This window comes from Lupinus angustifolius, chromosome LG11 (assembly GCF_001865875.1).
Source record: "Lupinus angustifolius cultivar Tanjil chromosome LG11, LupAngTanjil_v1.0, whole genome shotgun sequence".
Classification (NCBI taxonomy): Eukaryota; Viridiplantae; Streptophyta; class Magnoliopsida; order Fabales; family Fabaceae; genus Lupinus; species Lupinus angustifolius.
Window position 1 is genome coordinate 10,918,465 of NC_032019.1, and position 15,679 is coordinate 10,934,143.

General features: G+C 30.2%; 1 protein-coding gene across 2 annotated transcripts; it reads left to right on the forward strand.

Annotated features, from left to right (window-relative positions):
* Positions 4,578–7,483, forward strand: LOC109359154 (protein C2-DOMAIN ABA-RELATED 7-like). Of its 2 annotated transcripts, none has more exons than XM_019603711.1 (4): positions 4,578–4,792; positions 6,246–6,341; positions 6,795–7,124; positions 7,269–7,483. In XM_019603711.1, the coding sequence occupies exons 1-3, from the start codon at positions 4,682–4,684 to the stop codon at positions 7,098–7,100; spliced, it is 513 nt and encodes a 170-aa protein (XP_019459256.1). In that variant the 5' UTR covers positions 4,578–4,681; the 3' UTR covers positions 7,101–7,124; positions 7,269–7,483. The 2 variants fall into 2 exon arrangements, with proteins under 2 accessions (XP_019459256.1, XP_019459257.1); XM_019603712.1 differs by having other exon boundaries at positions 6,795–7,103; positions 7,276–7,483.

Sequence of the window (15,679 nt, forward strand, 5' to 3'; positions counted from 1 at the left end):
GTTGGTGACAATTATTATGATTATTATCTCCTTTGTATCTGGTATTGCATAACTTTTTGGACACAACTTTACTACTAGCTATATATGACAAACTAGTATAAAATCCATCCTATTAATCATCACTATATAAAAATGAAAACAATTGAACATTGTAACACTCCATTTCTGACATGCGACCTCCCAGACCCAAGAATATACTGAGCGTTGCCACCCACTAGAGATGGCAAAAAGAGTATCTCCTAATTGTTCGAGAGCAACTAGAAAGAAATTCTTTAACCAGAAAGCATTCAATTAAGATGTAGGATACCTATCTAAAAGTTTTCGCAACTCAATCGTGTATAATGGAATCATCAAAGATTTGACTTTTTCGAACTCTATCTGTAACTCACTATAGATCGGGAAACAAACCGACCAATGGGTATTCGTGGAAATACCCGCAATAATAACTTAGGAGTGAGAGCGAGTTTTATGATAAATGCCCCGCAGGTACCTGCAAATTTATATATTTAGTTTTTAATTAATTTTTTATATATATTTATTATTATTATTCTAACATTATATATTATATATTTTATTATTATTTCATAATAAATTACGCATATTTGACTACAATCATAAATTTATCATATTAATCTTGTAATAATTATTTTTACATATTGATTATTACAAATCATATAAATATATAATTAAAACTAAAAAACTCATTGGGTACCCACAAATATCCTATACCCGTACAGGTACCCATAAATATTGTGGGTTTGGAAACGAGATAGCACTACACGCACCTGCACCTGCCCATGTCTGTTGCCATCCCAACCACCCACAAGCTTAAATATTTTTGCAGCATTGAATTTCTCACAAAGGAGAGCCTCCCCCTATAGCATTTGTCTCTGATGTCATGAGTTCGAGTCACGAGAGACTCCCCTTTATTAGGCATATAATATTGTAAGGATATTTAAGTTTTTGGGAGACACACTCAATATATTCATGAGTCTGAGAAGTCACATATCAAGACTGAAGTATTACATTAAGAAAGTGTTTATGTTATATTTTTTTATGTTATATTAAGAATATTATATGGTTCCTAGACACAATATTGCTGAAGTTATATTGTTTTTTATAACATTAGATAACTAATATTACTTGGATATATTTTACACTTAATGATCCTAATGCTATAAACCTTAGATGAGTAAGATTAATTGGACATTTTTTATACATTATATTATATTAGTAAGAATAGAATTTATTTTTATTATTTTATAACATTATATTATTTTTATAGCACTATGTTATTTTGATTGATTTTGTATAGTGAATGTTTCACCCACATATTTTCCCCTTTCTTTCTATATTTCATTTCTTACATCATATTTTTTTTTAAATTTCATCATATCTCAACTCAAATATCCTTCGACCTTCATGGGTAAAACTTTTCTAATATTTTTTCTCTCTCTTTTATCACTCATGTTTGTCACAAGTTAATAATTTGTTTATATTCCTCACAACTTCTCAATTTTTATTTTTTTTCACAAGTAAATTTTCGCAACTGAAGAACTTACACATGAGACTTTTATAACATTTTTTTTGGCACAAGTTAACATTTTACCTACATCCCTCACTACCTCTTCATGTTTAATTTTTTATTGGTAAACTTTTTCACAAATCGAAGAATTCATGACTAAGGCTTTTCTAATATTTTTCTCTCCATTCAGTCACTCATTTTACTTTTTGTTTCAAAATTAAAGTTTCGTCTTCATTCCTCACAACTTCTCCTTGTTTAATTTTTTACGCTTAAACTTTTCATAAACTAAAGAACCCACATATAAATTTTTTTTGACATTTTTCTAACTCTTCACTCACTCATTTTATTTTTTTGTCATAAGTTAACATTTTGTCTACCTTAATCATAACTTCTCAATATTTAATTTTTCACAAATAAATTATTCCTTCATTCAATAACCTTCTACATGTCATTCAAATTTATCATTTCAAATTGCTTGATATATATTATTTTTTGATTGACACATTTATACCGTTTTAATTTGACTTCAATAGAAAAAATATGTAACAACATGTGTGAATGCATGAATATATGAAAAATTAGACAATGTTCTATTTAACACTAGTATGATAGAAGAGTAAAGTTAACTAACAAAACTAAAACGATGTTCTATTTGTAAGAGAACCAAATTATAGCCTAAAAATAAAGTGTCAAAAGGTCAAGGGTCGATTCCTGTGAACGATACTTATTGGGAGAGACCATACACCATAAAATAGATTAGTTCCTTGCTTATAGAGTGAATGAATACCATTGAATGAAGTAAGAAAATATATTATGAAGGATAAGCGTGACTAAAATATATTACTTACACAAAATCATGAGTTAAAATCTGCCATGATATGAGAACTTACTAGGTGAGTATTCAATTTGTAAGTACATAGGTAAACACTCATAAAACCGTGAAACTTCCCATCATCTTCATGGAGTATGGAGTAGGGATTTTCTTCGTATAGGAGTAATGATTCTCTTTACTAATAGAGAGACAAATATTTGAAAAAAATATAACATGATGTAACATTTATACCCTTTTATATACAATGAAATCACATTTTCCTTACTGAAAACAAAAGGAAAAAAGAACTCATCTTTCGAGTAATAGAGAGGATCCTGGTTCATCTGTGGAGAGAAGTGCCACATAATAATAAACAAAAGACAATATGTAATAACACTTTTATCATTTTATTTATCATAAAATTATATTTTTGTCATTGAAAATATGAAGAAAAACAATCACTGATCTCTCTATTAGTGGAAAGGATCCAGGTTCATCTTAATAATCCTACATGAGGGGCTGGGACTGGACACTACTCGAATTGTTTTGATGATTTAAAAAAACTTTATTTAAAAATAATTTAAAATCTATATTATTAAACTTTTCTTAAAGTCTCTTTTTAATGCTTCATGTCATCATTTCCCCTAGTACTATACCCTCTGATCAGTATTGTTAAAACTGTACCGGTTATCAAACCGGTTAGGGTACTGGTATAGTGGTACAGTGGTTCAACCGATGGTTCAATAATTAAACCGCATGCCGGTTAAACCGGACATACCTATTTATATTTATATATATAAACCTATAACAAAAATATTCAAAATAGGTAGATACTCAAATTTATAATCCATATTTATAATCTAATCGAAATTCACACAAACAAACAACTTTAAGTCTTTAACAAATTCAAAGTCTAAATTACAAAAAATATATCAATCCAAAAATATCACTTAACAACCACAAAATATAAATAAATGACACAAGTTCACAACTCACTCTACAAAACAAATAAATTTGGAGTTTTAACATTTAACACCAAGGAGTCAAAGTTGTCTCATATCGATATTATATTTTTCCACCAAATCTTATCTTCAGACAGTACTCCAAGACTACACAAATATCACTGAGCTTACACACGAATGTTATTAAGAACCAAAATGTGTAATCTAAGTATGCCTTGGAAGCATATGCCTTGAAGTGTTGAAGAAGAGTTGGAATGATGGGTCACCTTATAATGGCTTTTGAAGCTTTTTTTCAAAAAAAAAATATGTGTATAAACCGCCGGTTTAGTCAAATACCGACTGGTTCACCGGTTTTGACCGATTTTGATACTTAGCCGGTTCAACATATGTATTGTACCGGTTAGGGGTCTAATTCATCGGTTTTCCAATTGAATCGACCGATGCGGTACGATTTTTACATCATTGTCTCCAATGCTAGAGGAGATCCGGTTTCCTAGGTGAGCTCAGATCCAACACATATAAACTTTTGTGTTATAAAAAATATTGATTATAGAAAATCATTTTGTGGCCAATGAAGATTTGTTTTGTTAATAAAAAAAATAACTCAACTCATAAAACAATGAGTTTAAGTAGATGTTTGACAATCAACTGAAATTTTAAATTCATTTTTTTGTGTAGAAAAAGCTAAAAATAGAAGCCCAAAATCATGAGTTGGATTATTTTGGGTCATTTTATTTTTTTTCAAATATTCCACCCCCCATTTTACCCCAATATAAAACTTAAAATTTGTGTATTATTTATTTTGGGAATTATGTAATTCAAATTTAACAACTTTTTTTATTTGTGTGTTATATTATTTTTAATATTGATATTAGTTTTTATATTTTATTTTATTTTAATATACTTTTTTAGCATTTCTTAAGCAATGTTAAAAATTAAAAAAATTATAAATGATAATAAATATTAAAAAAATATTTAAAAAATATTTAATAATATTATAGTTATAAACTGAAATTAAAAATATAATACATTAAATCTAAATCGTGATAGAGAGAATAATGTATAAATATTGATGGTGCCATTCATTCCCAACTCATGTAAACTATTATTTAACAATAAAAAAATAATTTTCGAATATTGAAGATCCAGCTATAGGGCCGAGAACAGCTTTGATACAGTATGATTACATTCAATAGTAAACAGATATTGACCTCTCATTAATTTCTCTGTCCTTAACTTTGCCCTCTTTTTCTCATCTTTTGTTTTGAATCAGAGAAATAGTGACACGTGAAAAACATTGTACGTTGTACCTTCATTTGTTTTATTGAAACCAAGACCTCATCATCATCAACATCACAATCTGAAACATCAAGTTGTGTATCGATGGATAGTATATTGGGTCTTCTCAAACTTCGTATTAAAAGAGGAATTAATCTTGCAATTCGTGATGCTCGTACCAGTGACCCTTATGTTGTTGTTCATTTTGGCGATCAGGTTTCAACTTTGTTTTTCGTTGGTCACGTTCTCTTATCTTTTTTCTTCTGATGGCGTTTTTGATGAATAATGTTGTTTTTTGTGTTGAGAGGTTGTGTTCAATAACTCCATCTTAACAAAATAAACTTTAAGAATTCTGGAAAACAACTCTTTTTTTCCCTGCATCATCCTTTCGTTTGTGAGTTCTTGATATTATTTGTTTGGTTTTCATAGTTTGTCATAGAAAAATGTATGAGTATATGATTGAGCCATTACTTACGAAGTTTTGACACTAAAAAGTAAAATAGTTATGAATCTTTGGCACATGTCTGTATACCTTTTAGTTATACTTGTATAATTGGGTATGTAAAGACAATTAACAATAAAAGACAATATCCTCTCCATCTTAACCATTACCATACAATAACAAATAAAAGAAAGACATATTTATCCTCTTATTTATTACAAAATTATATTTTCACCAATTCTTTTGGAATACTTATATTGTATGTACTATTATATGTATAATTCCATCACAATAACGTTTTATATTTTTGTAACTGTAGGTATGGAGACCAAATCTAAAAATCGAATGTATTATCTGAACCAAATCAAAAAATACCAACAGAGTACAGAGACCAAATTATTCAAGAACTAACAACTGTCAGTCAAAATAAACAAGTTTAATTGAAACAAATTTTGATAAATAATATTGCCCAGAGCAAAATCATCAAAAAACCCTTATTTCATAGGAAATAATACATATTTAAAGTAGTACATATGAATAAAGATCTGCTGTCTCAGATCCTATCTCATATATTATCATGTGCCAATGAAAATATGTAATGATAATATTTTTTTTTAAACATTTATTATTATTACCATATTTGCTTCATTATCATTGGTACAGAACAACATACGAGGTAAGATCTGAACAACAACTATGTATTCCTCTATGTATAAGACTCTAATATTTTTTTGACATGTAAAGCTGCTTTTTCTTTTATGCTCATTCCCGTATAAAAAAGGTGGTCAGTTTTTTTAGTCTCATTTAATTTGATTTTATTCCCTACTATTAACTAGAGTAAACTATGTGCTGATATCATAGATTCAAACCCAACATATTAATACTTTGGACTAGAGTATCATTGTGAGAAATTTAGAGGAATAAACAAGACATAATTCTTGTATGATCTGTTTTTATCTCATTCTACTTTCAAGTTAAATCTACAATTTTGCTTCCTATGACACATGAATTAGACTAGCTCTGCATTGTAAATGTAAAGTTTTCTATTTGATCGGTATATAATCTACTGGTCATTTGGTATTATTACTATCGTTCCAGAGTTAATAATAATTACACATGAATGATGTGAATGATATACTGCCATTATAAAAAATACTTATACTATCAATACATACATATTACATTTTTAATTTAATTGGTCTGACCATTTATTTCATATTGATGCAGAAGCTGAAGACTCGTGTCATAAAAAACAACTGCGACCCTGAGTGGAATGAGGAATTGACCCTTTCTGTTGGGAATGTTGAAACTCCTATACAACTTGTAAGTACTGAACCAAACCATCTCATGTCATCTATAGTGTTGCAAAGAAGGGATTCCAATCCTTATCAGGGCAATCATTATACCACCCATCATTTGAGATTGGGCTGCGAACTTGCGATTGCAATTGTGGTTATGTTATGTTTACTGCTATTATGCAATGTGGTTAGAGAGACTCGAAGAACTTCTTTAAATTGCAGTTGTAGTCACAATTACTATTATTGTGATTGCGGTCATGGCAGTGACTGTGATGCAAATTGTGACTGTTGTGGTGTGAATTATTTTGTAATTAAAAAAATATTTTTGATTCGATGCGGTCTAATGCAGTCTGATGCAGTAAGATGTGGTCACCGCAACCACAATATTGTGGCTGCATCACGTGATGTGGTCTGCAATTTAAATCATTGATCTAAGCATACTTGTTAATAGCTTTGCATTTTGTTTCCTCTTCTGCAGACAGTTTATGACAAAGACACATTCTCTGTGGATGACAAAATGGGTGATGCAGAAGTAGACATAAAGCCATATATTCAAAGTGTGAAGATGGGGTTGAACAAGCTCCCAAATGGGTGTTCAGTGAAGAGGATTCTACCAAATAGGAATAACTGTCTTGCTGAAGAGAGCAACTGCATTTGGCACAATGGAAATATTATCCAAGAAATGATTTTAAGATTGAAAAATGTTGAGTGTGGTGAAGTGGTTGTTGAAATTGAGTGGGTTGATATTCCAGGATGCAAGGGCTTATCAGAGGTAGAATTTTAAGTTAGCCTTACATATAACCTAGAGGTCTGTTTACGAGTTGAGTTTTGAAGAAAAAACAAGGAAAATGGAAGGTTTTGGAGCCATCTCATCAGTGTATTTCATGACTCTCAAGCCTTTCCTTTCTCTTTCTTCCCCTCCAAAACTCAACTCCAAATTAGACCTTAAAGCGTATGTAAAAGCATTGAGACCTTAAAAGACCAGCTTGAGCTTTATAAAGTGGTTATTGTATTGTGATGTAACCTTTGTGATAATTTTCTAGTATGCATAATCCTAAGCTGAAAATGCTTTGTAATTTTATCCTATGGAGTACTGTAACCTTTGTGGAAATATTTGCATGGTGACAATATCATTGCATGTAATCAAGTATTGTAGTATATCTATATCTAGAATCTTGGTTTGTTGAAGAAACATGGTATCTAAGAACTTTCTTGATCATATCTTGAGAGAGACAAGTAACTAATAAGTATTGATGATGTAGAGATCGATAGATGAAATGATAATATTGATGTTGAAAAGGATAGCAAGAACACTATTATTAATATAAATATCAGCATAACTTTTTATCAATAATAGTGTTTTTGCTATCCTTTTTATCAGCATAACATTATTATTGATGTAAATATCAGCATAACTTTTTATTGAATTAGAATTAGAATTGATAAAGTTAGCTAAAAGCTAGGAGCTAAGGCAATAAAGTCAATTATTATATTAGAATTGTTTGATAAAATTAGTTGATCAATTAGATAATAAACAATATAGTAAGATATAAAAAAGACCAACAATAAGCAGTTAGAAGTAATAAGACCTAAGTCACTTCAATTGGCTGTTCAAACTACAATATATAAACTCGAGATTTTTGGTAAAAATCTCCTCTAATCAAATATGAGAGCCACAAAGTGAGATTTTCATTCTTCAGACAATGCAAAACAATACCAAACCATGCAAAGCATTTCTTTGTCAAATGAAATAGGAGAAGCTGCACTTAAATAAAAGAGTTTTTTGCTCCCTTCAATCACATATAACAGAAAAATCCCATTTTGTGGTAAATAAACTTTTTATGTAGGTTGACTCTTGTATGAACTGTCAAAAACTAATTTTTAAGCGAAAACAACAAATTTAAGGGAGATAGCTTACACCAAAGAACTTAGTTTTAATATCTTTTGACCCTGCTCTTTCTTTATTTTTCTGCAAAAAATGTTATTGATGGAGAAAATTGGTTACTTAAGTTAGAGAAAGTAAATATCCCGTAATTAAAGATTGTAGGAGATCATGACTCTCTTATCATATGTTAATCCTTACCTTAGCATATATCACACACCATATATTTACTTTATATTATTATGCAATAATTATTATAATTATCATTAGCTTCATTTAGAACCACAATCTAATTATTAGCGTGATTCTAGCATGGTTGTATCATCTCTACATGTATTTAAATATTCATAATCTATGGAATAATACACAATATTCAATATCATTTTCTTTCTTGGTATCAGAGTACTTAAGCTTGAAGGCTCTTGATCAAACCAAACCAATCATGTCCTCCACTGCAAACTCAAACCAGAAAAATGATATTCCTTCAACGGTTTCCGTCAAGTTGGACAGAGATAACTATCCCCTATGGAAATCATTGGTCTTACCATTAAATGAGGCTGCAAACTCCATGACTATATGCTAGGGACAAAAGAATATCTAGAACAATTCATTACCACAAATGATACAACCAAGAAATTCAATCTTAACTATGAGGACTGGAAAGCACATGATAATGCTATCTTAGGATGGCTGATGAATTCTATGTCAATTGATGTATCAACTCAATTGCTATATTGTGAAAACTCCAAGGAACTTTGGGATGAAGCTCAAAGCTTTGCAAGTGCACATACCAAATCAATGATCATCTACCTAAAATCAGAATTTCACAACATACGCAAAGGAGAGATGAAGATGGAGCAATACCTCTCTAAGATGAAGAATATTGCTGATAAGTTAAAACTGGCAGGATCATCCATCTCCAACCCTAATATGATGATTTAGACATTAAACGAGTTGGATTATGAATACAATCTAATGGTAGTTAAATTGTTTGACCAGATCAATATCAATTGGGTTGATTTGCAAACCTAATTACTAGCCTTTGAAAGTAGATTGGAGCAACTCAACAACTTCAGTAGCCTCAACCTGAATGCATTTGCAAACTTTGCTAGCAAAAATGAGTCTAAAGACAATATATTCGAATCATGGGACAAATGGAGAGGATTTAACTCTCGAGGCATGAGAGGTGACAGAGGAAGAGATAGGATGTCAAAATCAACGTGTCAGGTATACAACATAATTGGTCATACTACAGTACATTGTTATTATTGTTTTGATAAGTCATATATAAGAAAAAATCACTATGTTGAGGGTGAAAAAAAAGGGACTGACAATGTGTATATAGCCTCACCCTATCATGGTGAGGACTATGATTGGTACTTTGATAGTGGAGCTAGTAATTTTGTGACACACGAAACTGATAAAATCCAAGACCTTCTTGAAAACAAGGGTAAAGATTCCTTGCTAGTTGGTATTTGTGAGAGATTGAAAGTAATGGCTTCAGGTTCAACCAAATTAAGTAACCTCAACCTGCATGATGTGTTGTATGTTCCAGAAATTACCAAAAAATTATTGAGCATATCTAAGCTAACTGCTGCCAATAATATACTTGTTGAATATGGTGAAGATTGTTGCTTTGTGAATGACAAACTGAGAGGAAATGCACTTCTACAGGGGAAACTTAAAAATGGCCTATATCAACTATGTGTCAATAAAGACTCTTGTGTCTATATGTATCTCAAAGAAAATTGACATAGAAAGCTTGGACATCCCAATAATAAGGTTATGGAAAAGGTGTTGAAAGACTGCAATTTGAAAATATCATCTAGTGACACATTCACATTCTATGAAGCTTGTCAATTTGGTAAACTACATTTGTTGCCTTTCAAATCTTCTTCCTCATATGCTAAGGAAACTTTAGATTTAATTCATACTAATATTTAGGGTCCTATCCTAATTTTATCCCCGTCTTGTTTTAAATATCATGTTCATTTTATTGATGACTTTAGTAGATTGACATGGATTTTTCCCTTAAAACAAAAATTAGATACCATACATGCATTCACCCTATTCAAAGTTATGGTTGAAAACTAGTTTAACAATAAAATAAATATCATTCAATGTGATGGAGGTGGTGAATATAAACTTGTTCGAAAGATAGCCACAGAATCAGGAATTATATATAGAATGTCTTGTCCATACACCTCTCACAAAATGACAGGGCTAAAATAAAACATATGCATATTGCTGAACTAGGACTAAGACTATTAGCACATGCCAAAATGCCCTTACAATACTGGTGAGAAGTTTTCTCAACTGCTGCCTACTTAATCAATAGATTATCATCATCGATAAATCCAAATAAAAGCCCATACTTCTTAATTTTCAAGAAAGAACCCAACTATGAGGACTTGAAACCATTTAGTTGTGCCTGCTACCCTTGCCTAAAACCATACACTCAACACAAGCTTCAATTCTATAAAATTAGGTGTGTATTCCTAGGTTACAGTAATTCATACAAAGGATACAAGTGCATCAACTCTCATGGGAGAATTTTTGTCTGAAGACATGTGATCTTCAATGAGAATCACTTTCCCTTCCATGATGGCTTCATTGACATAAAAAAATCAATTAAATAGACTAACTTAAATTACATATATTGTGCTTCCTACTTGGCCTGCAGGTACCATTATAAGCAACACAACTTAACCAAACAACAATGTGGTCAACCATCAAGAAGAGAATCCAACTAAAAATTCATCAAACAATGATACAAGTGAAGGCCAACTAGCTCTCAGTGAGTGCTTTTCTAATGATGATAACAACACGTCAATATAAGAGGAAGCAAATGATTCAACCTTAGCAGAATTAGTGGAGAGCAGCAGTCAAACTACACCTGAGAACAATCAACAAAATCATGAAGATAACACCGACACTCATTGAATGCATACACGAATCAAAGATGATATTTACAAGCCTAAGCAACCGTATCTAGGATTGACAGATGCACATGCAAATGACAAAGAACTAGAGAATGTCAAAGATGCACTAATCAAGCCAAAATGGAAAGAAACCATGGATTCAAAATTTAAGGCCATGATGACTAATCAAACTTGGACATTGGTACCATTGGAAGGCCAAGAAAACATCATAGACTCAAAATGGATCTTCAAGACCAAATACAAAGCAGCTGGCACAATTGAAAGGAAGAAAACAAGAGGGTTTCAACAAATAGCAGACATAAAATTTGGTGAAACATTCAGCTATGTGATCAAATCCAGCTCACTAAGAATCATCTTAGCCATTGTTGTACATCTCAATTGGGAAGTCAGGCAACTAAACATAAATAATGCATTCTTAAAATTAAGTCTCAAGGAAACAATGTTTATGTATCAACCCGAGGGATACAAAAACTCCACCAAACATAATCACATATGCAAATTGTCCAAAATCATATATGGTCTAAGGAAGACACCAATAACTTGTTTTGATAGCCTAAAGAACACACTACTTAAATGGGGATTTCAAGACACCAAAAGTGACTCATCACCTTTTACTCTTAGAGGTAAAAACCATATCACATTTCTCTTTATTTATGTTGATGGCATAATAGTTACAACTAGCAACAACAAGTTCATAGAGACATTCATCAATCAACTTAATGTTTCTTTCTCATTGAAAGACCTTGGATATATACACTACTTTTTGGGCATTGAGGTTCACTAAAATGATAGTGGAATGTATCTAAAGAAAACAAAGTACATAAGAGATATACTCAAGAAGTTCAACATGGGGAAAATTTCAGTTTTCCTAACACCAATGGTATTTGGCAGGCAATTTACTATTGAAGGGGAACCACTGTCCAGTCCAATACAAGACATAGGTATATTGCAATATCTGACTCATACAAGACTTGACTTTCCATTTGATGTCAACAAACTCAACCAATAATGAGTTCTCATACCATAGATCATTAGCAAGGGATAAAAAGAATATTGAGATATCTCTAAGATACAATAGATCTATGCCTACACATAAAACCCTCAAATGACCTTGACATAATAAGATTTTATAATGCAGATTGGGCCACTAGTGCTGATGATAGAAAACCCTTGCAAGACAATGTGTATTTCTTGGTACTCAAGAAAACAAAAATTGATGTCACAATCAAACATCGAATAAGAATACATGATCTTGCAGCAGAAGTAGTCTGGGTTAGATCACTACTAACAAAACTGAAGTTAGCAATGCCCAGAAAGCCAATCCTATGGTGTGACAACTTAAGTGCTATGTTACTTGCACCCAATCCAGTTATGCACGCTCATTCAAAACATATTGAGATAGATGTACATTACATACATGATCAAGTCCTACAGAATGAAGTCATTGTAGCCTATGTTCCTACAACTTATCAAATTGCAGATTGCTTGACTAAATCTCTCACCCACACAAAATTCAACATGTTGAGAGATAAACTTGGAATGATTGTGTCGCCTCTAGTTTGATAGGCGGAGTTAGAGAATGTAAATATCCTAAAATTAATGATATCACATTGTAAGGTATCATGACTCTATTGCCATGATATTGTGATCCTTAACCTTAGCGTATATCACACACCATATATTTACTTTATATTATTATGCAATAATTATTGTAATTATCATTAGCCTCATTTAGAATCACAATTGTAATTATTAGCATGATTCTAGGACCATGGTTGTATCATCTCACATGTATTTAAACATTCCTAATTTATGGAATAACACACAACATTCAATATCATTTTCTTTCTACTTATAGTTTTGACTGTCATCTTTTTAGAGCAAATACCTAATTTGGTCTCTCAAGAATTTCACATGTACCAGCTTGGATCAAATCAGTCATTTCTAGTATATTTTATGATATATGGTAGAAACTATTTTAACTTATATTCATGATGATTAAATATTAATTTGGATTTTTATTTCTTCGGAAATCAAATTGGTATGCAAGAAAAGTATTCACTCTTTTTTTCAATGTCATCTAACAATTATAAATTGACAACCGTAAAATTAATAATTATAAAATTTCTTATAAAAAAAGTTATCACTCCATATTGTCACGCACTAAGGTTGGAGTTATATGTCTATGTATGTGAATAAACAATATATTCCTAAACAATTGAATATATGATAGTTGAAATTTGTAAACTATATAAAACATTGTGTATTATTTGTGTATAGATGATATAAAGATGTATACATAATAAATGTATCATTCATCATTTATTTGAATTATTATTTTTTAAATAGTCAACCATGATTGAAAATGAATAGTAAATAATACTGTAACAACATAAAAAACTTGTACACTAACAATATATATATATTTTTAAATTCAATTATTTGAATGACCTTTATTTCCATCACGAGGGAAACCCATAAACATCTTAATTCTTATTTGGGAATTCAATACCGAAGTTATGACTAGTGTCACATCTTCCTTTTCTTTCGAGCTGAGAAACGATTGCGATCATTAGTGATGCCTCTTCTATTTATGTAACGAGTTGGGGGTAAGTGACTAATGTCAACCCTTTGTCTATTAATTCTCATCCAATCTAATTTAAATAATTTCTAAATTCTTTATTAAAAACAAACAACTAATCAATTTTCTAACTAGAACTATGTAATCTTGATCCTCTAATGTATATTAGGGATACGTAGAGCAAGATTAACTATTGTAAGACACAAAAAATAAAAAATATTTCTTTTTTGTTTTTTAATAAATAAATCAAAGGTATATTTAATCCATGCAATTAGCTAGAGTATCATTTAATTACAGGCGAAAGAAGTGCTAATACGTTCCTCGATCCGTAATCGACTCCTGATCTCAAAACTCATTGAAAAGGTCATTTATCCTAAATTAAGCTCAAATTGAGTTTTCCACCTTTTAACCGTAGAAAACATGGTGGTAATTCTAAAAGAGGTAACCTAACTGAAAATTGGGGCGCAACATATTCCAAGAGTCAACTTGATTGGTAAAATAGTGAGACATGAAAATTACCACTAAACCCTAATTCAATAATTATTAGTGCATGTAATGTTTGCTTATAAAAAAGAAAATTATTTATGATGTAAGTTCATTGCTTAACAATATCATGGGCATACCAATCGTGGCCATGATGCACATTAACTTCATTTATTGTGCATGTAATGTTCTGAACATGATCAAGTTGCTTGGCAAAGTGGTTGAAGAACCATGTAGCAGGTGTATGGATCCCAAGTTCAATAGTGATTTTACCACTAAACCCTAATTCAATAATCATTACTGCTTATTTGGTTGGATAACAAATTTAGTTTATGAAAACAAAGTTTAAATCAAGAAAGCAAACAAAAAAAATAACATGATAAAAATTGAGGGATGATTTATTTTTTCAATTTATAAATGCACATTTTATTTATACTTCTATACTATTTATAAAATCAAAACATCTTATAACTATCTACATAATATAATTTCTTCTTGTCTATTTTGACCTTCTAATTAACTATTGTTATAATATTTTCCTACACAATAAAAAAATTAATAGAAGTTAGAGGAAACTACATATACCAAAAATATCAACTACCGATACAATTTTTAATGTAAGTTTTAATAATATCAAAATTTATTTTCATATTTTTCTATTATATAAATTGTAATATTGTTCACTCAATACAAATATGTGATATTCTATAAATAAAATTTATAGAAATTATATATTCAATATTATAAAATAAGAATACAGGTATATATAACTGCACCCTCTAAGAATTTTTTGGTAATGTAATGAGAAAACGCTTATACGGTTATCTAGGCTTGTTGATCTTCAAATACAAAATATATTTAGAGTTAATATGTCCATCTAAAGATTTATATATAATTAAAAAATTATTTACCATTTTTTCATATTATTTATATTTAAGAATTAATGATAATTAAGTATGAATAATATAATGATAATATAACAAACTTTTATATTAATGGTGGATAATTATTTTTCCACATATGTTAAAGTTGTTGTTATTTTCTAGACAATTTGACAATTTTGCTTTGAATTTGGAATGTCTGGCTATAAAGGGGTAGAAGTCATGATGCACATTAACTTCATTTATTGTGCATGTAATGTTCGGAAACATGATCAAGTTGCTTCGCAAAGTGGTTGAAGAACCATGTAGCTGGTGTATGGATCCCAAGTTCAATAGTGATTTTACCACTAAACCCTAATTCAATAATCATTACTGCTTATTTGGTTGGATAACAAATTTAGTTTATGAAAACAAAGTTTAAATCAAGAAAGCAAACAAAAAAAATAACATGATAAAAATTGAGGGATGATTTATTTTTTCAATTTATAAATGCACATTTTATTTATACTTCTATACTATTTATAAAATCAAAACATCTTATAACTATCTACATAATATAATTTCTTCTTGTCTATTTTGACCTTCTAATTAACT